The following is a 27301-nucleotide window of genomic DNA, read 5'->3' on the forward strand; positions in this document are numbered from 1 at the left end:
TATATTTTTGTGTTTATATATATACTTGTTTCACAATGAAACAATTCTATTAGAATGAATGGGTTTATAGTTTTGATTTTGGGTCGGTAAGAGTTGCATGAAGGAGTTGTGAGTTGTGATTGGTGATTTCATTGGATTTTTGAAAGTGTCGTTTTGTAAAATATTGATATGTAATTTTTTAATTTTTTTATAAGTATTTTATGACCAGTTTGCTAATTTGATTATATTGAATTTTTAATTTTTTTATTTCCCAATAATTTTAGTACGGATTGCGATGCCTCTTCCTAATAATTTTGGTTTTGAGCTTAGTACCCCATCTAAAAAGTCGCAGACGTATATGAACTGATTTTATGCGTCTGTTTACGATGTATATACATCTGTTATGTTATGACCAGATGTTTAAAAAAATATGCGTTCTTCTGATAACATACGTATATAATTCAGATATTATACGACTTCTCCATATGCATCTAGCAAACTCAGACACATATAAGCTTTCTTATAAGACACATATGACACTTTTTGTATTAGTTATCACTATATTTTAATAATGCTATAGAAAATTAACAAAATACTAATAATCAAATCCGAACCTAGCGTTAGTGACTAAAAAAAATCCAAACCTAACATTAGTGAGTAAAACAAAAAAAATTGTAGTTGAGTGGTAAGTTTCTAAACACACGATAAGTTGGGTGACGAAAAAATTCATTTTCCCTATTTTAATCTATACTGAATTTAATTAATAAATTGATTAAAATAATATGAATTAGAATTATAATAAAATTTGAAGAGTTTAAAATACAAGGGTAATAAAGTAAATTAACGAAGTACTGTACCAACCAAACTTTTAATGTTTTGTCTATTATAATATAGTAATATAGTATATATATTAAAGACTATTCAATACTTTAATATCTAAACTATTGCAAAAAATTTAAGGTTCGAAACCTGATAATAACATTAAAATTTAAATATTTATATTTCTAGTTACAAAAATAAACAAAAACATATTATTGTAAACTATTTTATTAAAATGATATCTAAACTTAAAACACATACAAGTAAATTAGAGAAAAATAAAGATGACCGTGGATTACACGGGTTATAAGCTTATATTACAAACCTTTCTAATTATAGCATACTTAATTTTATCAACTTAAACACATCTCTAAAGCTTATTTTTTTTAAAAACTATTCTGGTATAATACATCTTTAGGGCATACTTTTTACTAATTTTTAAAACCGCCAGATTCTGAGAATAACTTACTTGCCGTGTCGATTGCGTAGATCAACCTTTTTAAATATTGCAGGCTCTTACTATTCCGATGTAATAACGATGGTTAGACATCTTGTATGATTCAAGTTTAGTTTTAGACATTAGTTAGAAAATGTGTGGAGGTGCCTCCAATTTATACGTTTCAGCTTTGTAATTGACTTTAGCGTTATAATCATTAATTTGGTTTTTCCTTTTGTTTAATTAGAATTTCTTCTGTATTATTTTTGATGTCATAGTTATAGCCCTAAAAAGTATGGCTGTTACACATTAAAGTAAAACCAACATGTTTATTCTAAGCAGAAATGTTACATTTTTATTAAAAAGAATACTTGCCTGCATTCCGGTGAATGACTTGAGAACACTCCAAACAATATGTTTTTTAATTCTTGCGAAGAATCTTCCCCATGTGCCTGTAAATTCTTCGCGATTGAATGCGTCCATTAACAACCTCAGATCGCTTACAGAAAATCTAGAGCCTTCATAACTTATCAGAAGCTCGACCTACCCCCAAAAATGCATATTAATAAACTTATAGTTTACATATAAGAATATCAAAGATTAAATTTTCCATTGGAATTTTAACGAACCTGACTTATTTTGATATTATGAAACTCCCTTATTTTCGGTGGATTAGATCTCTTCTCATCTTGAGGCTTCCCCACCTTTTTATCGTCTTGAGAAGACCGACCAGCTTTCGAGGGCTTGGACTCCTTTAATTTATTTCTTGAAGATTCCTCTTGATCCACGCCAAGTTGTCCACTTCTTGACAACGAAAAACTTGATGAATGAGCCTGTAGTACAAGTTCATCGGCAACTGATTCTGCAACAGTTTCTTCCCATGATCTATCAAATGAAGCTGTTCGTCTTAGCTCTCTATTTGAACCAGAAGCAGTATTCGCTTTAGTGCTCTGAAACTTTGATGCCTGCATATTCAACAATTTAAGTGTTGGTACACGTGTATAGAAAACGTAAGGCCGATAACTAAAATTCAACACTAATAACTGTTTCATGATAATTTGGCATGGTCCGACATTACAGGCTTTTCGAAGAATTACAAAATTTGGGGAGCAATTTTTTTATTCCTCATTGCTCTAGTTATCACCCAACACATCAGTATAACGCAAGACCATGAGAAACTTACTTGGGACGATCCAGAAGAGACAGAAGCCTGATTGTTGGCAGAATTTGAAGGGGCAGTACAAGCTCCTGCTTTTATAGTATCAGAATCTTTCTTTTGTCGTCTGGAACCAGCAGCGGTTGAGACCTTCCAAACTTCCTAAAAAAATCAATGATCAAATTACATTGACATGAATTCTATCAATAAAAAATTTATGCAAAAGAACTTTCATGCTTTGGGGCTACTGAATGCAAACTAACCTGCCGACGCTGTGAGTCTTGTTTTTCTTCAGGAAATAAATATCCCCACATCATTTTGTACATCGTCTCAGCCAAATATATCTTTAAAGGGTAAAGTTCAGCCTGAAATGAGAAGTCTTGCATTGTTACTGTTATGAACATTAAAGCAAAGAAACCTAAAAGTCAGCCTTACTACTTAACCCATTCATATTGATCTTGTTGTTTCCAATAAAGGGTCTTGTATATGACTTATCTTGTTGTTTAGACTAAAGGGTCTCGGATATTAACCGTTGCTTGTGTTTTTTTCCTGATTTGTTTGTTAATTTTGCTTTATTATGTATTCAATCAAACTTAAATGTATATACATAATTCGTGATATTCTGTGTTTCGTGCATTCAATCGGATATTGCTGGTATGTAGTTTTGCTGTGTTTTGCTTGGTTAATGACTTAAGATTGGTCATTCAGAACCATATTAGAATCATATTATGTGCATTACTTATTGATAATAATTGGTATTTATTTGTGCAAAATTAAAGGTATCAATATTTATTGTTGTTGACTTGTGTGAGGCTTGATTTAAGAAGTAAGTTGTTATTTTCTGATTATATTGGTTGTAAATTATTTAATTAGTAATTTTGGTTAATAATTTTGTACAATGAACAAAAACATTCATTGGAAGCCATAAGTAGTGGTTTGAATTTCTGCCTTTTTATAGGTGATTTAGTACCACAATTGTTGTCTTGTATGTACTTATATGTGAAGGTTCGAAGTTTGAATTTTCGAATTATGTTTGGTAAAAAATTTTGTGATTTATTTTTTTTATTATTAATTTGTACTCATTATTTGCTAAAATTCATCCATGTTTAATTTATATTCAATGAGATTTTAAATTCGTTATTGATGGATTTAAGTTACATATCAATATTTTATTTTATAAAAATGAAAGTTATTGAATTTAAAAAAATAAATTTTGAACTTGGATTCAAAGTATATTTATGCTAAATTCAGGGTTTTAAAATACAAATATATGTAGAATTTTATTATAAATAATCTAAAAATTAGATGTCTAACCAAGGATACTTCCTTTTAGATATATAACCAAAGACACTTCCTTTGGTTAGATTTATGATGTTATTTCAGATAATATTATATAAATGTTATCATAATTAATATTACATATAAAAATTATATAAATATTACCATAATTACTATTTGAGACTAATTTTTTTGTCAATTTTCTGGTATTTACGGGCACGCTATCAAATATTATTATTCTTATGGACAAATAATCAAGATTGAAAGGCAGACCTAACGGAGAATGAGCGGTTTGTTAAGCGTTTTTCTAATATATGTTTGTAACATATATTTTCATTTTATAGGTGTTTTCTTGTCTAAACTCCGAGGGCAACTTGCATGCCTCTATATATCAGAAGGCAACTTGCATGCCTTTTAATTAGATGATAAACGTTTTTGGATAAAAGAAACTCTTTTGAACAAAAAGAATGTCCTCTATTTCATTTTTTTGACAAGAATATCTTATTCATTAATGAATTCTATCTAAATATAATATTTGTTTTCTTATTTGAACATGTACTTCCTCTATTTCAATTGGACAATAACTTTTTCATTAGTGAATAGTATCCAAATACAATACTTGTTTTCTTATTTTTAGCTGAATGTACATCCTCGATTACAATATTTGTATAATAGTTCTCACTAGAAAGAAGTTTCTGATTGTAATAAAGTATATGTAGGTAATTGAAAAATTCTAATAGAGTTTAATATTTATTAGTTTAAGGTTGTTAACAAGGGATATTATATATATAACAGTTTATTATTATACTCTCTCAGTCTCCCCCAATTGTTTATTTTTATAAGAAAGTGTTCGACACACATTTTAAGATACATTTTAAGATGCATATAATTTTCTTAAATAAATTTGAATGTTTAAGTTTTTATTCAAAAAAAGAAAAATTGTAAAAATAAATTATAGAATTATACTTTTATGCACCTTAAAATAAATGTCGAACACTCCCTCAAAAATATAAACAATTCGGGAGGGGGACAAAGGGAGTAATAAGGATTCGAATAATTTATATAATAATAGTTTTAGAATTCAATTTGTACTATTAAATCCTTATGTATAATAAACGTAAGAAATATTTAATCAAAATTTTTTTTGTCTGGTCCGTAATACCCTTAATACCGCCAAAAAAATCTCAACTTTAGTTAATATATTTCAAAATTAGCAATTAAGATTATATCTCAAAAATAAAACTTATTGTCTGAAAAGGAGATTTATAAGTTAAAAGAAGATTGCATGGGAATTGGATTTTTCAAAAATCTAAACTAAATAGTATTTATAATTTAATAAAGAGACCAATTTAATTAAAACATAATTAACAAATTATATTATACAACATTTTATTCAATATATAATATAAGCAAGAAAGATAAATTAAAAGTACTACCATAGGCATATAGGTAAGTAGTCATCAACAATATATAAAATAGTGAAATCCTTTTATACCTCTTTTTGGAAAGTGGATTGCCAAAATATCAGTATGCGGAGAAGGCTACCCTAAATACGTACGGATTTCGCATTCTAAAAATGGCTTGTTTGCGTATTCATTGTTTATATATTTTTATATATAATATTTTACTATATACGCATTAGGTCACGGCGTGGTCTAACTTTAATTATTATTGTATACGTAATGTGAATATGCGTATTCAACTAAAGCCATGTGCATATACAGTTATGTGTCTCTTTGCATAAATAATAACAGGGGTCCACAAACAAAGCATCAAAGTCTACCTGCAACTTCCATAGGTTCGGTGATTGAAATAGTGGTACAGATTACACATTTTGGTATTACGTGGTCAGTGGGCATTTAAGTCACCATTCCCCGCGGGTCGGTATTTTGGGAATTACATATTCGTCGGTGAGGTAATTTGGGCATTCTTTCAAATAATGTTTACACATTACGCCTACTTATTTTGAAAACAGGGGAGCCTTAAATCACATCTAGTTATTAAAAAATATATATATTAATTCCAGCACATAATTATTCTAATTTGAAACACATAGTTATTTTAAAAAACAACTTTAACTGGCTGTCATTTTAAAAATTTAAATAAACTAAAAACACATGAAACTATTATAGTTTTAAGCATATCTAGATTTAATGGACCAGTTATTCTCAAAATGTATTTTAATTAAAACACTTATAATAAGTTTAAAAAACTATTCTAGTTAAATATGTAGAACTATTCTAATCAATCAATCAATATATCTATATAAAGAAGAAGACGAGGGCGTTTTTGTGTAGTATCTTAGATCGCATCATTCTATTTTTCAAATTTTCTCAAATTGTTGAATTAAAAATTATAAAACTATACAATTACCTTATATTCTCCTAAGATTTCTATGCAAGTTTTATAATATATTGTCCAAAAATTTCTACACAAGTTTACACAAGTTTTATAATATATTTTTCTAAACTTTCTACACAAGTTTTATAATATATTGATTCGAAACTTAAGCCTGTATATTTACAAAGATCTTCGGTAAACCTTATAGCTTAATTTGGTCTTTATATTTATTTGCCAATTGATCTGATGTCCGTAATTATGATTTTAATATCATGTTTTTGAAATTTTCCATGGTCAGAAGCTTGAAGCTTTGGACTGAGAAGTAACAACGATTGATTATATATCATTAAAGGTACTGACAACATAAACAATTTTTTTTTATAATTTTTTATGCATCTAATTTTGTTAGTATCAATACTCACGTTATAAAAGGTAAAATTATGAATTCGCTAATTAGAACAATATTAGTTCACTTTTTTATATTATTTTTGTTTTAGTGAACATTTTTTTTAACAGTCTTGATTAAAGGGATATAGCTATGTTATTTGTTGTTAGTCTCAACGGATTAAACACTTTTTAATTGAATTAAGAGGTTTGATTTCTAGACATGCAGAACTGACGTTCATGTTTTAATCTTAAGTAGTCGGGTATAGATATGGAAGTAACCTCAGGACCAACGAGAGCTCCAACTAAACAATTACAAAAAGGGGAATCTGATCTAACGGTTTCTTTTCAAGAATCGTGGTGTTGTGTTTTGGCCGAAACTAATGCTTTAAATATAAAGAGTTCTGGTTATATGTATATACAATTAACCACCTGAATATCCGTAAATAATATGGCGTCTCACAAAAAGGCAACACTTAACATAGTGGCAAAAAAGATTTGTGATTTGACGGTGCAGATTAACATAGTAACAAAAAAATTTGTGATTCGACTGTGCAGATTCTTTTGAGCCTGACTTTTGAGCCTCAGGTTTAAGTGCAAAAAAAAAACAGAAGTTGCTGGCCACGGAGATAAATTGACGGTGTATACAAAAGCATTATATATTGACATATACAAAACTGGTTGGAAGCAACATGCATGAGCATATCAAGTTTTGGATGTTAAAACACAAAAATAATGGATTAATGGAGTCCAAAAGTTGTTGTAATTACATGGTTTTTAAGTTAAATACTTTAAATATATTGACATATTGTTAATGGTAAATTTGTAATGGATCAGTACTCTTTTGCGTAGAACTTGAGCTAATATTTTTAATAAATTCTTTTCAACTATAATGTAAAATTCAATGTAGAACATAGTGCATTTGGTTATTCGATCAATTTGATATTGTAAATTACAACTGTTGAATTTTTCGGTTAATTATTAAGAACATTTGAATGCAATTTAAAATTTTATTATTTTATTTTGGTATTTAAACTACTCTCTCTCATAATTTAAAATATTATTTCGTTAAGTATCTAAACTACTCACAGGCCGAGACAGAAAAATATTAGATAGTACTTAATATATAAATTAGAAAAGCCAAAGTCCAGATAAAATACGCTCCGGCCCCGGGCCTCAAACGAACTTCATATATTAGGAAAAGTCCGATCTGGTCCAACCCTATCTGTTTATGAAAATTTGGGTTTTTAATAAGGCCCGAATAAAACCTGGTCTAATGGACTTTTTGCGCATCTATAAGAATTTATATATACTCATTTTTTTAATTAATTTGGTAATATCTATATATGCAGTTAGTATACGAGTGTTGTTTGAGTTTGATAAATTAAAAAGAAGCGCCAATGCTACTTAGCATAAAATTTAGCGCGGTAAATTTTCGTAGTTCAAATTTTTTTGTGTTAATTTCCTATTTATTAGGTGAGAGGTTATCGTATGTTAATTATAACGGGTGTTGAGTTAGAAAAATGTGACATAAAATTAGTATAAAAAATGTAAATAGTTTACTTTATTTCCATGTATATTTAATTTGTAAGATACTAAATCAAACCAAACATATCCAATATAACATGTTTAGAGCCGGGTCTTAATGTGTTTACCAATTAATAAAATATCAACGATATTTTTTTGATTTGTTATTTCAAAATCTACATTTGAAATTTTAGAAAAATATATTGTATTACTAAACGTTGCATAAATAAGTTTGGAACAACTATGTGAATAGTTTTTTTGTTCAATATCAATTTAATTTGAATGATACTTTGTTAACTAATTATATAACAAATAGAATTTCTTTTCACGAGCTTTTCTTAGATAGACTATTTTACAAAATGTATTATTATGCCGTCGCGAATCGCTGTTTATTCGACTAGTTAAGTACTAAATTGACAAACATACCTATGATAAGAAGATATGGGTACAACTTGTAGAAATATATATTTAAGACTACAAATTATAAATACATAGGTGATATAAAACTTTTGTATTCCTGTATTCCACTAAAAGACATTTCAGTTACGTAAAGTACTACAAGGGCACAAGTTAAATCCTTATATATAATAAGCACAAGGAAAAGCTCAACCAATTTTTTGGTAATCATGGTCCCTGGAGACCAATGTAATGTAATAAGGAGCGTTGAATGTTTAAACAAAAAAGTTTTAGCCGCGGATCTAAACTAATGGAATATTTTATAATCAACGATTAGTAGGTATCCTAAATAGAATTGAATATTCTACTATTTTAATGATTTAAACCAAAAAGAAGTGGGTATCTTAAATGGAATGGAATATTAATGCAAAATTTATAAAGTTTTTTGGACAATACTTTTTAAACCATCATTGAATTAAACATTATTTCGTTAGCTCCGCGTGGGTCGTAAAATCGTTAAAATCTGATTTGTAAAACTCAAGATAGACCAGAAATAAATTCAAACGAAACTCGGTAATTTTTTTATTTGTTTGAACTTTAATTTGCTTATTTTTTTTCTTTAACTATCTCAAATTTATAAATATTTTTAAAATAAAAATTAAAAAAATCATGAATTGCACGCCGAGATTTATAAAAATTTGGTAGTCGGTCAGTCACTACGGTACATGGGTTTATATATTACATGATTACTTCTTTATCTCAACTACTGGTTTTATAACTCAACTAGAGATAATTCGGTTATCGGTATACTGGCTTCATAATAAAACAAAATAATATACACTATTCATCCATCCATGCTAAAAAAACTTATACCATTGGTCCGCGCTAAAAGAAATTAAAAGTTAACTAAGTATAATTAGTTGGATTTGGTCGGTATAAGGGTTTTAGTTGGATTTGGTTGGTATAACGGGTTTCAGGAAAAAAATAAAATAATAAATACTACTAATTCAACTAAAAAAATAATATTGTTGAACTAGACTAAAACAAAATTAAAATCAAAAAATAAAACCTTGGTATGTATAATGATTTAAGGATATAACAAAATAATTTATACTATTCATCCGTGCTGAAATAAAATAATATGTTACCCGGCTTAAATAAAATTAAAAGCAAACTAAATATAATTAGATGGATTTGGTCGGTAAAATTGGCCTTCGGCTAAAACAAAATAATGTATATTATTGATGTGCGCTAAATGTTTTTTATATATAGTTACGGGTCTGTAAAATTTTCTATCCATACTATTGCATTAAAACAAAACTAGAGATAATTCGGTGATCGATATAATAACGTGAACCTAAAACAAAATATTTTATATTATTCAACTGAGGTAAAAAATTATAGGATTGATCAATGATAAAACATAAATTAAAATAAATATATGATTTGACTAGATAATATAAAATAAAATATATTATTTATCCAAGCTAAAATAAAATTATAATATTGATCTGGTTCTAAAGAAAATTAAAATCAAACTAAATGTAATTAGTCGATTTTGGTCGATATAATGGGTCTCCGGATAAAATAAAATTAAAATGAAAATAAAGGTAATTCGTATACTATTAATTTGGACTAAAACTTATCTTTTAACTAAAAAATATTTATCTTTTCATAAAAACATATAGAAATATAAAGAAGACCATATCTTTCAATTATTAAAATTGTGTGTATATGTAATATATATAATTATTATCAAGAAATATCAAGAATATATACCGATATACATGTATGTATTTATATATATTATCAAATATTGTCATTTAAAAATTTTAAATGAACAAATTTCATTTCTTAAAAATTCAATTCAAATTAAATTAAAAAGAATCATATAATGTTAAAAAACCGTGCATCACATGGGTTCTAAACTAGTTCACATAAAACACGGGTTCTAAGCTAGTTTACATAAAAGGAAGAAGCAGATCGGAAACTATCGATTTGGGGAATGCTTTTATCAAGTATTATCCCATATATATAATCATAAATCATAAATATAATTTAATAAAATAGAATCAATATCCTTAATCTTGGCCAAAATAATCTTTCAACTGCAGAGAAATGAAATTCGGTCATTGAAGATTTGAAGTTGTATAGGGCTTTCTAGCTACCAAACTAAATCCAGCCATGTTACAGTTATTTATCACTTTCTCATTCAGTCATCAAGCCATGTTTTATTTGTACGCATAGCTTACAAATAAGTTTGATTACGTGGAAAGAACATAGCTTTGATTACCTGGAACAATTCAATTGGAGAATTTCCATCCTTTGGAGCACCCTGTCTTGCATCAACTCCAAGCATCACATTCCTGCAGTCATGAAAGCACGTTGGGAATTTTGAGAAAAGGTTGCAATTACCATTAAAAAAATATTTAATGTGAATTTTGATAAAAGGTTGCAATTACCATTAAAAAAATATTTAATGTTATGCTATAAATATTTTGCTTAGTTAAATGTATGCTAAAATAAAAAAAAAAAACTTGAAACGTTTTAAAATCAATACGGAAGTATAAGTTATGTGTAAATCCTAATACAGTTTAATATTGAATAAAAATTCCTATTTAAAACCAACACGGAAGTATAGTATAGATGCCATATTCTATCCTTAATGGTTCTATACCATATTTAGTGTAATTTCCATCCCAGGCTTTGTTCACTGTGTCACCCCGTATATTTGAATGTATTTGTTTTGTCTGTGATCATCGTCCAGGTCACCTTAAACTAGACCCTAAAGCTTTGAAGTGTTTGTTGGCTATTGTCGAAAACAAAAGGGATATGGTTGTTTTTCTCCGGATCTTAACAAATACCCGGTAAGTTCTGATGTCAATTTCTTTGAAAATACTCCAATTGTAACTGTTCCCTAGGATGCCTCCAAGTTGGATATAGAATTTCCCACACACATCATCACCACTAAAACAACTCTAGCTCCTCCAAAAATTCGACATGTCTATAGTAGGCATTCTAGGACTAATGATGCCTCTAGAAATATTGTGCCTCCTCCCACTTCGTCGGCAGATCCGCATCCTTCTTTAGACATAGATCTTCCTATTGCATTGCGCAAAGGTACGCGTTCGTGTACACAACGCCCTATTTCAGCCTCTATCTTTTACACATGTTTATCTTCTAAATATTCTGTTAGCCTTAACTATGGATGCTTATCCTCTTCCTAAGATAGTTAAAGAAGCTCAGGAAAATCCTGGTTGGAAAAAGGCTATGTTTGTTATGTTTGTGGAATTAGAGGCACTTGAGAAAAATGGTACTTGGGAATTGGTTCATCCCCCTCCTGATGCTACTATTATTGGGTGTAAATGGGTTTTTGCCATAAAGTTGCAACCAAATGGGTCATTGGCCAGACTCAAAGCTCGCCTTGTAGCTAAATGATATGCTCAGGTATATGGAGCTGACTACTTTGATACATTTTCTCCTGTGGCTTAAATATCTTCTATTCGCTTGTTGATTTCTTTAGCAGCTTCTTATCACCGGCCTTTACATCAGCTTGATGTTAATAATATTTTTTTACACGGTGACCTTCACGAGACGGTATATATGGAGCAACCACCGGGGTTTATTGCTCAGGGGAAGCAAGGTATGGTTTGTAAATTAAAGAAGACTATCTATGGCCTCCGACAATCATCTCGAGAATGGTTTGTAAAGTTTTCTGCAGCATTAATAGAATTTGGAATGAAAAGGTGCATCTATGATCCTTCTATGTTTCATTATAAAGGGGAGTCAGGCAGACGATTTTTCTTGGTTGTTTATGTTGATGATATTGGTATAACTGGGGATGACAAGGAAGGAATTCGAGCTCTAAAGTCATTTTTAATGACTAAAATTGAGACTAAAGATTTGGAAAAATTACAATATTTTCTTGGTGTTGAGGTGGCACAATCAGAGAAAGGTATTGTTTTATCACAACGAAAGTATGTCTTGGACATATTGGAAGAAACAAGATTGTTAGGAGCAAAACCAGTTTTATCACAACGAAAGTATGTCTTGGACATATTGGAAGAAACAAGATTGTTAGGAGCAAAACAAGCTGGCTATGATTGACATATATGCTCCAGCTTGAGGGGGAATGTTAATATATATTATAGCCATAATATCAGTAATTCCCTAATATTTAGACTTTCCTTATAACTCTGATATGTAAGCTATATATGCGGTCCTTGTATTGGTCTTTTGAATATAATAATATGATTACTCTTTACCACGTTTACACAATTCATAAGCAAATATGCCAGGAAACATCAGCAATTTTTACATATCATTATATGAGGTTTTTTCCTCTATGTACATGTACACTTATTTCAGTCAATCTACAAATTATGGGTTACACACGAAAATGACTCGCTTATCCGATCGTTACCAGTCAACAGTATCTCTCTCTCTCTCTCTCTCTCTCTCTCTCTCTCTCTCCCTCCCTCTCTCTCTCTCTCTCTCTCTCCCTCCCTCTCCTCAAAATAGCATTAAGCATTAGCCGCCTCATAGAATTTCTAATACTCTGCATTATTGACCAATGAGATATACTGCACAAAGATAGGAAACATCCGCTAATCTATCATCACATTCTAACTAGGCAATTCACATCTAAATATTGAAGCAATACAAGGTCCACCAAACCACTTCTGTAATAAGTAGGTCTAGATCAACTTGTTTATTAAAACCTTCACGAAGACGGCCAAAATTAAGTCCATTCTAACTGGTCAGAGAACTACAATTAATTTAGAGACTTTGGAATGCTTAAAAAGTAAAGGAAGTTCGCAAAACTCTTACTGTAATTCATATAAAACAGAATAGCACTATATAAAAAGAATAGTAAAACGTACCCATCACATAGCTGGTATAAGAACATATAATACATTAGAACGATATTGAAATTTCTTTCAGAAATCATTTTAAATTTTCAAGGAATTGAATTCTCCTCTGTGACCAATTGTGGTTTTATAATTCCAAAGGATGCACAACTGTAAATGTTGCGGAGGTTTAGATCTATGTTTTTACAATAGGTGTCTGCTATAGGTTTAAATTTTTGTTGTAAATTGAAATATTACCGTTTGTTGTTTATAGGTTTATATCTCATATAAATACCATATATGAGATTTATTACGTAACACAATGTCTCAGAATTGGTCAGTCATAATTCTTTTTGGTAGACATTTTAAGGTTCTATACATGATTTTGGATACCTAGATGCGGCTTAGAATTGATTATTGTGGTATTTTTATAATTCTAAAGGATTTATGACTGCGTATGTTGTGTAGGCTTAGCCATATACCTTTCTACAATAGGTGTCTGGTAGTTTCAGATTCACATGAAGTAATATAAAAAGTAAACTGCAATATATTGATGCCCAAGATGGCATAAAGTAATATCTATTTGAAACAATTCTCTACAATGTAATAAAATAGCAGTTAGTAACCTCCAATAGCTTTCTCCAGACAAGGACAGTGGGTTTATAACGGCACTTTCATGAAGAAAATTGATAGTTATGCCATAACTCTTTTGTTCTCATTTATACAAATAAAAGATATAAATATATAGCGAACTAGAAAAGTTAGTTTAGAAACATATGATGCTCAATAGTGCAAATGTACTGTGATTTCTCCCCAACTTCCTTAAATTCTTGCATAATCATGAGGGATCGAGTGAAAGATGTAAGTACACAAGATATTAACCTTTTTATGGTTAATCAACTATGCTTATATACAAGAGCATGAAAAAGTAAGCTCTTAAAAGGTTTGTGTATGCATTTTCAATTATAATTTCTTGTCGAGAAATGTGGAAGATGATACATTGTGCAAGTGAGATACAAAGTTCTGAGGAAAGGAAAAAAATTAGGATACGTACTTTCCCCAGTCGGACGGAGGATTCCATGCTGACAGTACCATATCACATTTGGCATTTGGTAGGCAGTTTCTCACAACAAAATATTTGGTTGTGAACCTTGAGACACCGATATCTTTGTAATCTCTGTCATAATCATAGATCTGCATTGGCACAATGCTCATTATTATATACCGAGGCATCTTGTTACAAGATAAAGCAACCATAAGGCGTTTTACAGCCACAAAAGTGTACATACAATCAAATATAAAAGATCAAGATTAAAGAGCCACTAGCCACGCAAGAGGAAGGTCGAGAACAATAAATAATTAATAATCATGATATGCATAAAAAATCACGCTATACTGACGCAGGAGTTTGCCGCATGATGGTTTTCTCCTGTTTCACGACTTAAACATAAAGAGGACAATCACGAATTAAAATTAATTATGCTTTCCCTGTGGGCGTTTCATTAGTGTTTCAAGACATCATCCAATCCTCCATGTGCAAAACATAGGTTTAGGTAGGAGTTGAAAGCACCGATCTTTGAATTCAAAGGTCCAGACAAAAATCGAAAGGTTTCTTCTTTTGATTGTTCTGCTTCGATTAGGAATTTGTATAGGGTGTAAGCTTGAAATTTCCAGTACTTGTATATATGCAGTATTGTCGAGTCTCATATTTTTTATTATTTGTGAAATTTATTTTTACCAACTGTGTCGGTTACTAAATTTGAGATAGGAAAACTTGGCCTGACAGATATTGCCTGTTTAATATTGCAGGCTTGAAGTAAGGCAAAAATGAGAAACAATGGCTTTCCACAAATGTAACAAAGACGATTGAATCATGTTTTTTTCAAAGGAGCTGACTGAAAGTGGATAGTTATCCATTATCTATGTAGCCTAGGGTATGCCCTAGTATGTTGTAATTCTATTTTAGGTTGATAAAATTATTACTTGAAAAAAAAAGAGATTTAATGGTTCAGGTTTGGATTGGTTTATTTATATATCAAGTCAAAAGCATAATATTGCTAGGGGCAGTAACCCTAAAGTTCATTAACATGCGTAAATATATTGGCATAATTAAGCATCACATTACCGTTAGCTTAAACATAATCTGTAAGAATTTCTGCCGTAAATTTGGAGGGAGTACGGGATAGAATTACGTTTATATATAATAGGTTCAACATACTTAAACATCCTCACCCTCAACTTCCACCAGATTCTCAAGAATAATACAACTTCTTCAAGAAAACTGTTGTCACCGTACATTCTCTTATCCTGTTGTATTAAATATTTAAACATATATGTAACTTACTAATTTTAAACTATACATTTGTTACCTATATAAAATTAGAGTGATAATGTTTTGTCTGACCAATTTATAAATATCTTCTAAAAGCGTATGTTTAGGGTGTGTATATGTCGGTTTACTAAAAACTATAACAAAAATAAACAAGTCCTAAGCTGAGCTATGGAGACTGGACTTCAACTTAGAATAGGGAAAAATATCTACAGATTGCGGTGAATGAGGTAACAACACGGTTAAATTATGCCACCACCTTCGCCCATATTAACAAAAATTTTGGGTTAGTTTATCATCTTTTGCCTTTTTTTAAAGTAATATGATTCACTTGCTCTAAATAATAGTGTTGAGGATGGAATGGCTTCAGAAGAAGACATACAAAGGATTTACGTAGTGTGGAGGTAACATCAAGAAGCATACAGTCAAAATAAGAGTATTCCGCTGAAAATTGTTAATATAATAACATTTTACTGAAAACAGGAAGAAAACACCATTTGGCTAATTCCTGGACAAGTACTGAGCAGGCTAGTCTCATGATACTTAATCTTGATGGAGTAAACATGTTAGTTACGAATAGCTTACCTACTTACAGTAGAAATTGAAATACTGGAGTATTGTAGTACACATTTATCTTTGAGTTGTCATATGTCATGCCTTAACTATGTTTACAAATAGAATAATAGAGACCATTGGTTACTGAGAAACAAACTCATGGAATTATTTAAGACATACCATATCGTTGATCTCAGCTTCCGCAAAAGTTTTTCCATCCACAAGCATACCCCAAACCACTTTATTCATCTGCATAGAGATGCGAATCGCATATGATGGACTTTTGTTCTTTTCTTTCTCCATAATCCGTTTTTGTGCAGCCTCTTTCAGAGCCACACTTAAAGAAGCAGATGCATCTTTTCTAGATTTCTTGGCGTAGACAAGGTCTTTGTTTAGTCTTTGCACCTGTTCATGTAATAATGATGTGTTCTTTTATCCTATCACATTGTGATCTACATATAGATATTACAAAAGGCTGAACATTAACCTTAAAATTACTACCATGATTACACCAATGTATAGACATCGTTATACATGTGCAGTGGCAAATAAATGGTATATAAATAGATTCAGAACTCGACAACAACAAATTATAGATGCTACAGATACCGCCACATATCCCTTAAAGGAGAGATGGTAAAGAATTAACGAATAGATCTTTTAGTAAAACCCAAATGATATAAATAAATATTTAATATAAAATGTTTTAATTTGATCACTTATCCCCGCGAGGAGGATAGGATGTACAGAGTCCTACCCTTAAGTTCCCAGGAGAAAATCCCCAGCGTGTCCGACAACAACAAATTATAGATGCTACAGATACCGCCACATATCCCTAAAAAGGAGAGATGGTAAAGAATTAACGAATAGATCTTTTAGTAAGACCCAAATGATATAAATACATATTTAATATACAATGTTTTAATTTGTAAAGAGATACAGAGTCCAGAGTCCTACCCCTAAGTTCCCAGGAGAAAATCCCCCAGCATGTCCAACAAGAGAGTCGAACCCATGGCCATTTGATTGTTGGGCAGCTAGCCACTGAGCCAGCTCAACTCGTACGTTAATTAAAAACATATGTTGATTTAAAAACAAAGTGATCGCTACAGCTGGGCGCAGAGAGTTCAGATGGAATTTTCTACAATGACTGAATGGCTCCAAGGTACCCGTAACACCCATACCCATCTATATTTTTTACACATGAGCTATTTATGAGTATTAAAAGATCAATCACCTACGTGTATGCTGTTTTCTGTGTCAACAGGTTATGGACTAATTTGTACCCAGACAGGAGCGAACTATAGCACTTGGAGATGTAGTGAGATACCCATCAACAACAAATTAGTACAAAGACAGTTGACATGCACTTGACCAAATATATAAAAAAACAAGAATCTGAAATAAATGCAAACAAGGTGCGCAAAAGAATATATCCTATAGGCTATAACCCAAGTAAATTGTGATTGAGAGACAGATGAGTGAGAATTACATCATCAGTTGGAATATACTCAGACAAAACACAAGGATAGATTTCTAGCAGATGTTGAACCAGATTGACACTCTGTAACTTGATTGATAAATTTAGACGCTCTTGAGAAAGCTAATCGATCATTTTCATGGGAAATACAAATGAATTGAACAAAGCTAAAATGGTTGGTGGCCCACAAGAGAGAACAATATACCAATGAAGACTTTCTGCAACTGTTTAAGAAAAATGAGGAGCTAAGATATAAAATGGCTGGTGGCCCACAATGGCTTCTTGATAATCTCAAGGCTGTAGTTAAAATTAATCGTTCGTATCTTTTAATTCGATCTGCAGTTCAATTCTTGTTTACCTTGAGTTAATCATTCTCTGTGATAGTTAATTCATAGCACATTCTGTATTCTAACAAAACCCAACAATTATTTTCCTAAATGTAGAGCTCCGAACACTAATAACAACATCATGTTTCATACTTACTTTATTTGCAAGCAGCACTCAGATGTAAATATTGAAAAGTTGAATTTTCGGTAAAGTTATATGGTCTTGTAAGAAGACATTGCATTCGTAATATGAGATACAAGACAGTCAGTTCACTTATTATTTTTTTCAGATATAAGATAAGTTGTCTATCTTATTAATATTACAACTGGCAGCAGCTAGAATGATGGCAGTTTTAATTTAATATAAGCATGAGTAGAGCCACTAGCCAGAACTACATCTATTTTCGTAAGAGAAAGTCCAATGGTGGTGCTAAAGTGGGTGCTATTGATATAATATAACACCCACACAAAATAACCAACTCCAATGGGGTGCTATACGTGGTTCTAAATATAGAACCAAGTATAGATGGTGCTATAATTGTCACATAGGCATGCAAGTGGCAACATGCATTAATAAAGTAATAGTGGCAAGTATAATTGTGTACTTTATGATTATGTAATTTGAAGAGCTTTATTTGGATATGTTTGGTGCTATTTTGCATCTACCATGGACTATAAGTTCTATTTTAGCATCAAAAATCACTTTTTGGTTTCAAATTATAGCAATAGCTACATCTATTTTAACATCACCATTGGACTTGCTCTAATAAATTAGAAATAAACTATTTCCGACTAACAAGTTTCAGAAATTTAATTCCTTACCAATGCAGCTGTTCCTCCTGTTACTATCCACAGATTATCATCCTTCTCTGAATCTTGGTTAACAGTACCTTTATTACAAAGTGACAACTTCCTGATGTCATCAAGGAGCAGCTTGAGAATTCTTTCTTTCTGTTCAAGGTTCACCCTTTCCAGTTCAACTTCTTCAATGCCATCAGGTACAACCGCATCTACTTCATCCTCAACATCTTCTCCGTCCTCAGAGGACAGAGAAAGATACCTACTCCGAACCCTGAGTCACAAAATTAGATAATGACTTAAACAGAAGCGAAAATAGTACAAATAATTATTTGAAAAAACATCAGCTCATTCAATACTTAATGTTACAGCATTATATGAGACTTTACCATAGTTGAACAACGAAATTTATAAGAATGAAGAATAAAGAACAGTTATAAACTTTTGATCCATGAGGTCGCTTGCTAAGATGCACGATCAGAAAACTAGCTAGTATGGATTTTCACATGGTCCAAGACTGAATAAAGTCACAAAGAAAACCAACACGACTGTACAAGAGGGACATGCAGTCGCACACAAAATTTTAGCTGAATGATATAGCAGGACTAATAATTCACCAGTGCTGCATGCAATATGATTCAGTGAAGTTCTCCTATTAACACCTTTAGGTTTTGGAAGAGTCGAACTCTTAACATGCTATCTGGTTTGTTGGGTTCTAAACCTCCCAATCCCGGTATTTAAAATGAATTGGTTCGTTTGTATGTTTGGTGCTTTCTGTTGTGTATTGGTCTACTCGTTGGAGTAAGGGGGAGTGTTGAATGTAATTAGAATCCAGTTACTACCTCCTCCTAACACTTTAAGGTTTTAGAAGAGTTGCTTACTTAACAACCTGAGTACATATAAAATTTCTAACAAAATGTGTCCTTACTTGGGAAACCGAGCGAATAAAAGATTTGTCAAGACATCAAGCATGACCTGAAACTGACGAGATGTCATCGTTGCAGTTATATTCTGAGAATTAAAAGCTAGCTCTTTCAAGGGCTTCACCTGCACTCAAATGAGTTTAAAATGAAGAAAAGCATTAAGGCGAGTCGAATTGGCAAGCACCATGTCAGTACTACAAAATTTAGCAATATATATATATATATATATGTTCAAATTTTGTATGTAAATCATATAATTTTATAATATAATATAACAAACTAAGAGATATGCCTTCATGTCTGAAGTTCCGCCTGTAGTATATCGAAAATACATATCACAAGGCATAAACACCCTTTCAAGCAAAGCCCCAGTACGCTTTACTTTTTCTGAACTCTTACGGATTCTTGGAAGCCATTGTACACCAGCCCCTGGATCAACATCAGTAGGGGCAACATGAGCCTGAACATGCTCCAGCATCACAGAGAACTCCATACGATTCCATGTCAACTCTGGCTGAGAGTCAACTTTAGGTGCATCACTGCTCTTTAGTGCCGGTTCAATTATGTCATATCCAACATGAAGGACTGAATGAAATGAACGAGCAAGAACACGACCACTAGCAGCAGCAAGGAGAAACCTACCCTGCAAACAAGAGAATGATGAAAGTATGAAAGTATTTGAGAAGTCAAACTCCCACAAACATCAACAACAAAATAAATCACCGTAGATTTACCTAGCATGAAAATTGTAGAGCAGAACCCCAACAATATTATTAAGTGTTCTCTCTTAATGATACATTAGATAGGAAGATTTTTATATATGAATATAATTTTATTGGTGTTTGATACGGTGAGAACAAATAGATAACAATATGATACCCAACAATCATTCATTCATCCATGTTAAAGAAAAAGACAAAATTTATTAGTTGAAATTTTTGAGAAAGTGATGCATTATTTCACGTTTCTTTTCGCTAACTAAAGCTACACAACTTTGCGAAATTAAATTAGTTTGCTAGACTTTGTTATACAAGTGAAATAAAAAGAAGTTGCAGTGCTATGTATTAATTTGCATCAATTGATGGTTTACCAAAAAAGATACTCCTCATGCAAGATTCGTATCGACTGGAATTGATTAAAGTCTCAGATATATGATTCTATAATGGGTTTCGGTACTACACAACATCGGGATCACCCCTGCACTGTAAAAGAGTTCCAGAATGCATTGAAGTTCTACATCTGAGGTTTAAAAACTTACATTGGCATCTTCTGAATGAAGATTAAATTGTGGCTCAACAACATTCACCATGAAGTGACGAGTACCCTCTTCCTCCACATTATCAACATCTCCATTCTTTGACACAAGCTCCTTAACTGAAACAGATGTTAATTGATGTTATGCATATAAGAAACATTAAAAAACTTATTAGCATTACATGAGACACTAAAGTGAATTCAAATATAAGTTCTTAAGTGCACTTAAGTCAATTTCCCCAAAAATACCACTTAAATATATATAGGGTCAAGATCAAATTAGAACTAAGAACCAATCCCAACTTCAAATGTATGTTTAATCAACATCTCATATTTATTCGTCCTGTTGCAGAACACAATGTGTATTCTTTTGCTGCAGGACACATTTTTTCTTTAGTAATGTATAAAGTATGGTGTTCTTCTGTACAACACTATATATTTTGGTAAATTACACATCATTTTTTAAAAAACAAATTGCTTTGCTGCATTAATCATATTTCCATTCTTATAAAAAAGTTTAAAAAATTATTTTAATATAAAACAGTTTTAGTAATAAAATACAACATGATGTTCAGCAAAAGAATACATATTAGTTCTAAGGCTCTAAAGATGAATAAATTCTAGGTAGAACCTGACTGATCCTATATAAATATCATGAAGAACACTTGACAGATCTTTCTATAGGGCATATGGACTTACCGACTGTATCCAATGACTGTCGTTCTACTGTTGCTGATTCTGAAGGACAAGTATGTGATCCAGTAGGCTCCTCCACAGGTTTTAAAGAACTGGAACATCCATCTTGACTATTAGGTGGTGGGTCCAAATCACTGTGTTCAGGCATGTCAGATTTTTTATGTTCCTGATCCTTAACTAACTTCCGCTGAGCATACTGTCTAGAAGGAGAAGGTTTTGGAGGTTGAGAGGCTTTAGATAATCCACCAGCAAAAGACCAAATAGCATCTCTATTCTCGATCGTCCACAAAAGCTTTAGGCCATACACATAAATTCGTTGACAATTGTCAGCTATTATGACATTATACCCATCATCGTCACTTGGATCAGACCGAGTATGCTCATCACTATCGCTACCATTTTCATATTTAGACCTGACAGATGTCATCTCAAAATATCTTCTTCCAGCTTCTTTCCAGGCTAATAACCTTTCAGAGTCAGCTTTCTGGGATTGCTTTCTGACTGTAAAATAATTGGAAGATAAAAAAAATCCATCATCGTGATATCTTTCTGAACTGCCTTTCACCAGAGGAGCAGACAGTGAGCTTTTCTTTGTCAGTTTTAATACTTTAGCTACACTTGGACAGTCTTCTTTATTTATGTAAACCTTAAGCATGTGAAGATCAAGGCCTAGGTAAACAGATTCGAGAAGATCACGCTTGCAGTCGAATGTAAAAATTTGCTTTCCCCGACTGAAGCAGAGTTCAAATTTTAGTTTTGACATCTTAAATGTCAATCCTTTTGCCGGGTCGTCATCATCTAAAGGCATATGTCTCAGACAGTTTGGAAATGAATCAATGCGGAACATAAATTCTGTCATAACCCTGTCTAATGATAGATTTCCTGATCTAGGAACTCTTGGAACTCCAAAGCGCGGCCAACGAGAAAAATAACGCAATTTCTGTGGAGGAATGTAATTTAAGTTCCAGAACTTTGATAACCATGCAAAATCATGCGGACCAGCAATTATGGTCGTTGAATCAACTGAATCATTTTTAGGTTTACTTGGTGAACCATGACCATCTCCATCAACAACAGTCTTTTCACTCAAAGTTGAGGATTCCGATTTATTCTCACATGATGGTAAGCAGGGTTGAAGTGACAAATTAAACCTCAGGGAAAGAGAAGTAGATCTAAAGGAGTCATAAATAAATTCTCGAGCCACCCCCTCATTAGGAAGTGCAAACAGAAAATGGTTTAAGGGATCACCAGATGCACATTCCCAGTCCATCGTAACTTCCAGGCTAAAAGCTGGGGCTTCTAAAAAACAGGTAGGAGTGACAGGAGGAGGCTTTAAACCACAATTGTTTAGCAAACTATCCAAACTGCTCACCAAAATCTTAAAACCCTTCGCAGAGGTATAAATTCGACCATCGGACTGGTGGATTGCCATTAGACCAGATACAATTTGCAGTTTTTCGCTCTTTTCGTAAGGATCAGTTGTAGCAAGAATATTCCATCTTGTTTCAGAAAAGGTCAAGCTGGAGTTTCCGTGGACATAATTTCTCATCTCATCCCACCATGGTAAGCTTTTCTCCTTTTTTGGTGGTTGAACATTCGAAGCGTTAGGATTTCTTACACTTAGATTAGCCCTCCGAAGAGCAACAGTAAAGGCATAACTTAAATCAGCCAAAGACGGTTCGTAACCCACACCAAAAGAAACATCTCCTTTCTGAAAATGTAAGGGCAAGTCCAGATATGTTTTCATTGGGGGAGTTGTGCCACTAGCTGAACGAAGCATGCAGACCTTCCTCCACCTCCCAATGTAAACATCTTGGGTGGTTTGGGCCTGGAAGCATGTTGCCTGCAATGAAGAGAGACCACAATTGTCAAAGATATAAAGAAAAACAATGATTCCGTGTAACAATTTCTACTCCTAAGTTGCTCAAATTTTAGTTTCTTTACAAAGACAGCACTCAAATCTGATATTAGCAGAAAACTCTATTTTGTCTTCTATTGAATAAAACAGAAGTTAGTAGGGGTATACGGTATACCCCATCCTGGTCATAAAGTAATATTTTCTACAAGTAATATTAAACAAGGCAAGGCATATAATCAATGCCAAAGATCAGCTCTAGAAAATGAACCATATCATAACGTGAGAGAGAGAGAGAGAGAGAGGGCGAGAGATCATACTTTCAATTTTTCAAAGTCCTTGGCCTTGTTTACCAAGCACTTCAGCATAATGATCAAAGTCAGTCATTAACAACATAGTACAATCGAAAGTAAAAGCAGAAGAGTCACACTTCCTAAGTGTCTGTCAAAAAACGGTCCCTACAGTATCTTATATCATATAATAAATAAATTAGAAATATTACAGTTGAAATTCCAAATTTCTTACATGGGGTCTGAATTAACCAAGCAATCACACAGGAGATGGTCATAATGATAAACCAGCATGTCATTTCTCTACCGTAAGGCAGAAAGTGAATATGGGACAATCTCAGTTCTATCTTAACAGTTTGCTTACTGCTATGCACATGCATACACACAAAAAAAAACTTACAATGAAACCTTTATTGGGCATATTTACAGAGGTAAGAAGCCACGGCTTTATTATCCAATGCAATTATTTAATTAACTGTTTTGAGAATAATGAAGACAATAACATAAAGGCTTCATCAAACGAACCTGCTGAGCTAGTATAACTCGACCGTGGCATCTACCCAAACTCGCACCGAGAAGTGGATAGGTATAATCCCTAATCTGAACAGAAAGAGACCCAGCATGTAAAAGCATATTACTTCCATATATTCGAGAGAATGGTATATTATATTTTAGAGAGATTGGATCAAGCTTCTGTATATGCTCTATCATCCCAGTCTCTCCCCCTTCAATTTTTGTCAAGCTTAAATCAAGATCTGTAGCAGAAATGGAGAGAAGGGAAGTTCGGGAAGTACTGGGATTAAAACCAGATTGATATCCTACTTTACAGGCACCTGATCCTTCTGATTTTACAAGTTTCTGACATGCCTTGTAGTAAGAGTTGAATGACTTCTTGTAAATCTCCTCTCGCATTTTTTGAATGGCTGAAGCATCTTTGGAATCAATCTTCTCTCCTTTAAAATCCATCTTTTCATCAGAAGTATGATTAATTGATTCAGCTGGACCATAAGATTGGCTTCCTCCAGAAATTACTTCATCGAAAAAGTTCAATCTTACAGCTAATTCACGAGCCTCATTCTTCATTAGATGATAGTGTTCATCAAGCCACCCCTGTATTGGTTCTTCCTCGATATCAGCGGTTAACTTCCGTATGCAAAGTCTTACACATCCAAGTTTTGACGAGCTAGCCTTTTTAGGCTTTACACTTTCGTTCTTTTTTGGAAATAGCATATTTGTTTTAGCAGCAGTTATAAGTTTTAAAGCTCGCAACATTTCCTCTACAGCATCATCAATGGCGCGCAACTCCAACCTAAAGGGCATGCAAACATGGACATCAAGGGCCTGGACTACCCAATCCCATGTAGTGGATTCCTCAGATTTTTTGTTAGGTGCACTACTTTGGGCTTTAGGAACTCGAGAAACCTGCATTCTACTGCTACAAAATATTCTGGCATCATTGAACTTAAGTAATAGTCCTTCAAGAAGTACACCTATGCCTGCATTCTCTGAAAAAATTGATTGCACCTGAACCATGGCATCAACACCATCTCCCGCTTCCGCATATATACTAAGCATTTGGACGTCAATAGCAAAGATAGATTCTTTTTTCTTCTTCTGCTTCTCAGTTTGTACCTTAGTAGATGTGTGTTTCTCATGTCCATTTTCTCCTTTAATAGACCTGTCGTGTGCTTCCCCAGAGTCATGGTCCTGAAATCTTTGATTGTGCACCAGTAGCTTCACCCGTAGCATCAGTTCAAATAGAGCTATATGCATATCAGGCTCCCATCTGGCTGTAATATCAGTAGCACTGAAAAGAGAGCAGATATCGATTTCTTTAAGACCACCAGATCTACGTACAAACTTTGCGTTTAAAATATCTAGCAAAGCTACCTTTGTTCCTGAACAGTTCCCTCTCAGATGTTCTTGGTACAGGGATTGTGCTCTTTCAAGATCTATTTGTACAGACTGCTTATCCTTATTCACCGAAAGGCTGAAACGAAAAATCTCAAGAGATACAGAATAATTCACACTGTTGTACTCATCTGAGCTTGTTGTCATTATCTTTGCAGTACGTGGTGTCCCATCAGTCGATTCACTAATTGTTACTCTACCTCCTTGCGTTCCGTAGTTGACACGTTTTGGGTCAGCAACATAAGTGTTCTCCACACCAACATCACAGAAAAATATGATAAAGCACCTATCCACATTAAATTTTATGATTCGGGTCCCTTTACCAGATGGTTTGCTGGAATGCCCCCGACTCTGAACTGGGATCTTACTAGTAGTGTGCTGCTTCTTCAGTAATGACTTAAAAGAGAACACAACTGATGCCAATGACTCGACATGCTTAAACGTCAAGTGGACATCCATGCCATTTAGATCAACAGAGAGAGCCATTATAGACTTGGGGCCCTCTTCTCCATGTCGATCCATATATTTTTTTCCCCACTCGAGGCTAAATTTTGCAATATGCATTATTGAACCTGTGTTAGTTCCCACACCAATTGGACTCTCTTTTAAGGATTCTTTATTTTCATCTGCCATTTGCAAATTTAGTTCACCAAGTTCTATGTGAGCGGAAGTGCCATTATTTGATTTGTTATTTGCAAAGACATGTGATGACTGACAAGAACCCTGCGATTCAAAATTATAAATGAAAATGAGTAACATTTTGAGGAAGTAAACAAGAAAATTGATAAAGCAGTTCATATACAAAATGTAATAATGTACCTAAATATTAATGTTACCACATATAAAACTTAAAAATAAGCTTTTCTTCATCACTCAACAGCATTAATACCCAAAAAATAAGAAAGGAAGACTTACTTTTTAACATCTTAATGTAAAGGAACAAGACGCTATAATCTATAGAACAGCAGCAGGACACTAGAAGCGCTAGAATCTATAGAACCAATACCATGAGAAATTGACAGGCCAGAAAGATCAATAAACAGGGACTTAATCAATGTAGTTGTGGAGCACATTTACTAATACATTAACTAAATATTCGACTCTTAACTCACCCACCGAGACCCATCCAAGAAGACTTGCGTATCTGATCAAAAGTCACCGAGTGTTTTCCTGGAAGTTCAGTAGTCGATCACAGATTTATGTACAGAAATTTTTTAATCACATGCGAGAATATTTGTAATTACCCTCAAATAATTCAATAACTGATGGTCTATGAAATGAAAGTGCATGCACTATGTGATATTACCCTACACTTGTCAAATAACGTTTCGTCTAATAAGAAAACTGACTAAATCAAGTTGCAAACACTTTAAATGCACAACTAACAATACATTATTATGGAGGCTAGAATCCAATCAAATGGTTCTGGCAGTTTATAGATATCTCAACTCAATCTCCATAAACTCCAAATCAATTAAGTTTTATGCAAGGTACACGACTTTTTTATGCAAACTGTTAAAACTAACCATAATCACTAACCAAGCCGTAATAGAATCTTTAGATGTTCCACAGTTAGAAATTGTAATAAGTACTTTACCCTAGATCTGTAAACTTGTTTATTAACCAGACCTCAGCTTGTAAATATAAATCTGTGATCATTTTGTAAACAAGCTCGAGTCAAATTTCATGCTTATTTGGGTCGAACTCTGCTCTTTTAGTTCA

The 27301-nt window shown here is 32.5% G+C and overlaps 1 protein-coding gene across 1 annotated transcript in view; it reads right to left on the minus strand.

Moving 5' to 3' along the window:
• LOC141678817 (protein SABRE-like) overlaps positions 1-26728 on the minus strand; it is a 30116-nt gene extending 3388 nt beyond the window's left edge. Inside the window, exons 1-14 of the mRNA XM_074485222.1 lie at positions 26495-26728; positions 24194-26302; positions 21527-23366; positions 20832-20947; positions 19866-20216; positions 19579-19697; positions 18675-18924; positions 16230-16454; positions 14220-14359; positions 10609-10681; positions 2654-2755; positions 2418-2552; positions 1864-2199; positions 1610-1777 (exon numbers count right to left, since the gene is read on the minus strand). Coding sequence (XP_074341323.1) covers positions 1610-1777; positions 1864-2199; positions 2418-2552; positions 2654-2755; positions 10609-10681; positions 14220-14359; positions 16230-16454; positions 18675-18924; positions 19579-19697; positions 19866-20216; positions 20832-20947; positions 21527-23366; positions 24194-26212 — 5874 coding nt within the window. The 5' untranslated portion in view covers positions 26213-26302; positions 26495-26728. The remainder of the gene's footprint in view (positions 1-1609; positions 1778-1863; positions 2200-2417; positions 2553-2653; positions 2756-10608; positions 10682-14219; positions 14360-16229; positions 16455-18674; positions 18925-19578; positions 19698-19865; positions 20217-20831; positions 20948-21526; positions 23367-24193; positions 26303-26494) is intronic.
• Between the last annotated feature and the right edge of the window lie 573 nt (positions 26729-27301).

Source organism: Apium graveolens, chromosome 8 (genome assembly GCF_009905375.1).
Source record: "Apium graveolens cultivar Ventura chromosome 8, ASM990537v1, whole genome shotgun sequence".
Lineage (NCBI taxonomy): Eukaryota > Viridiplantae > Streptophyta > Magnoliopsida > Apiales > Apiaceae > Apium > Apium graveolens.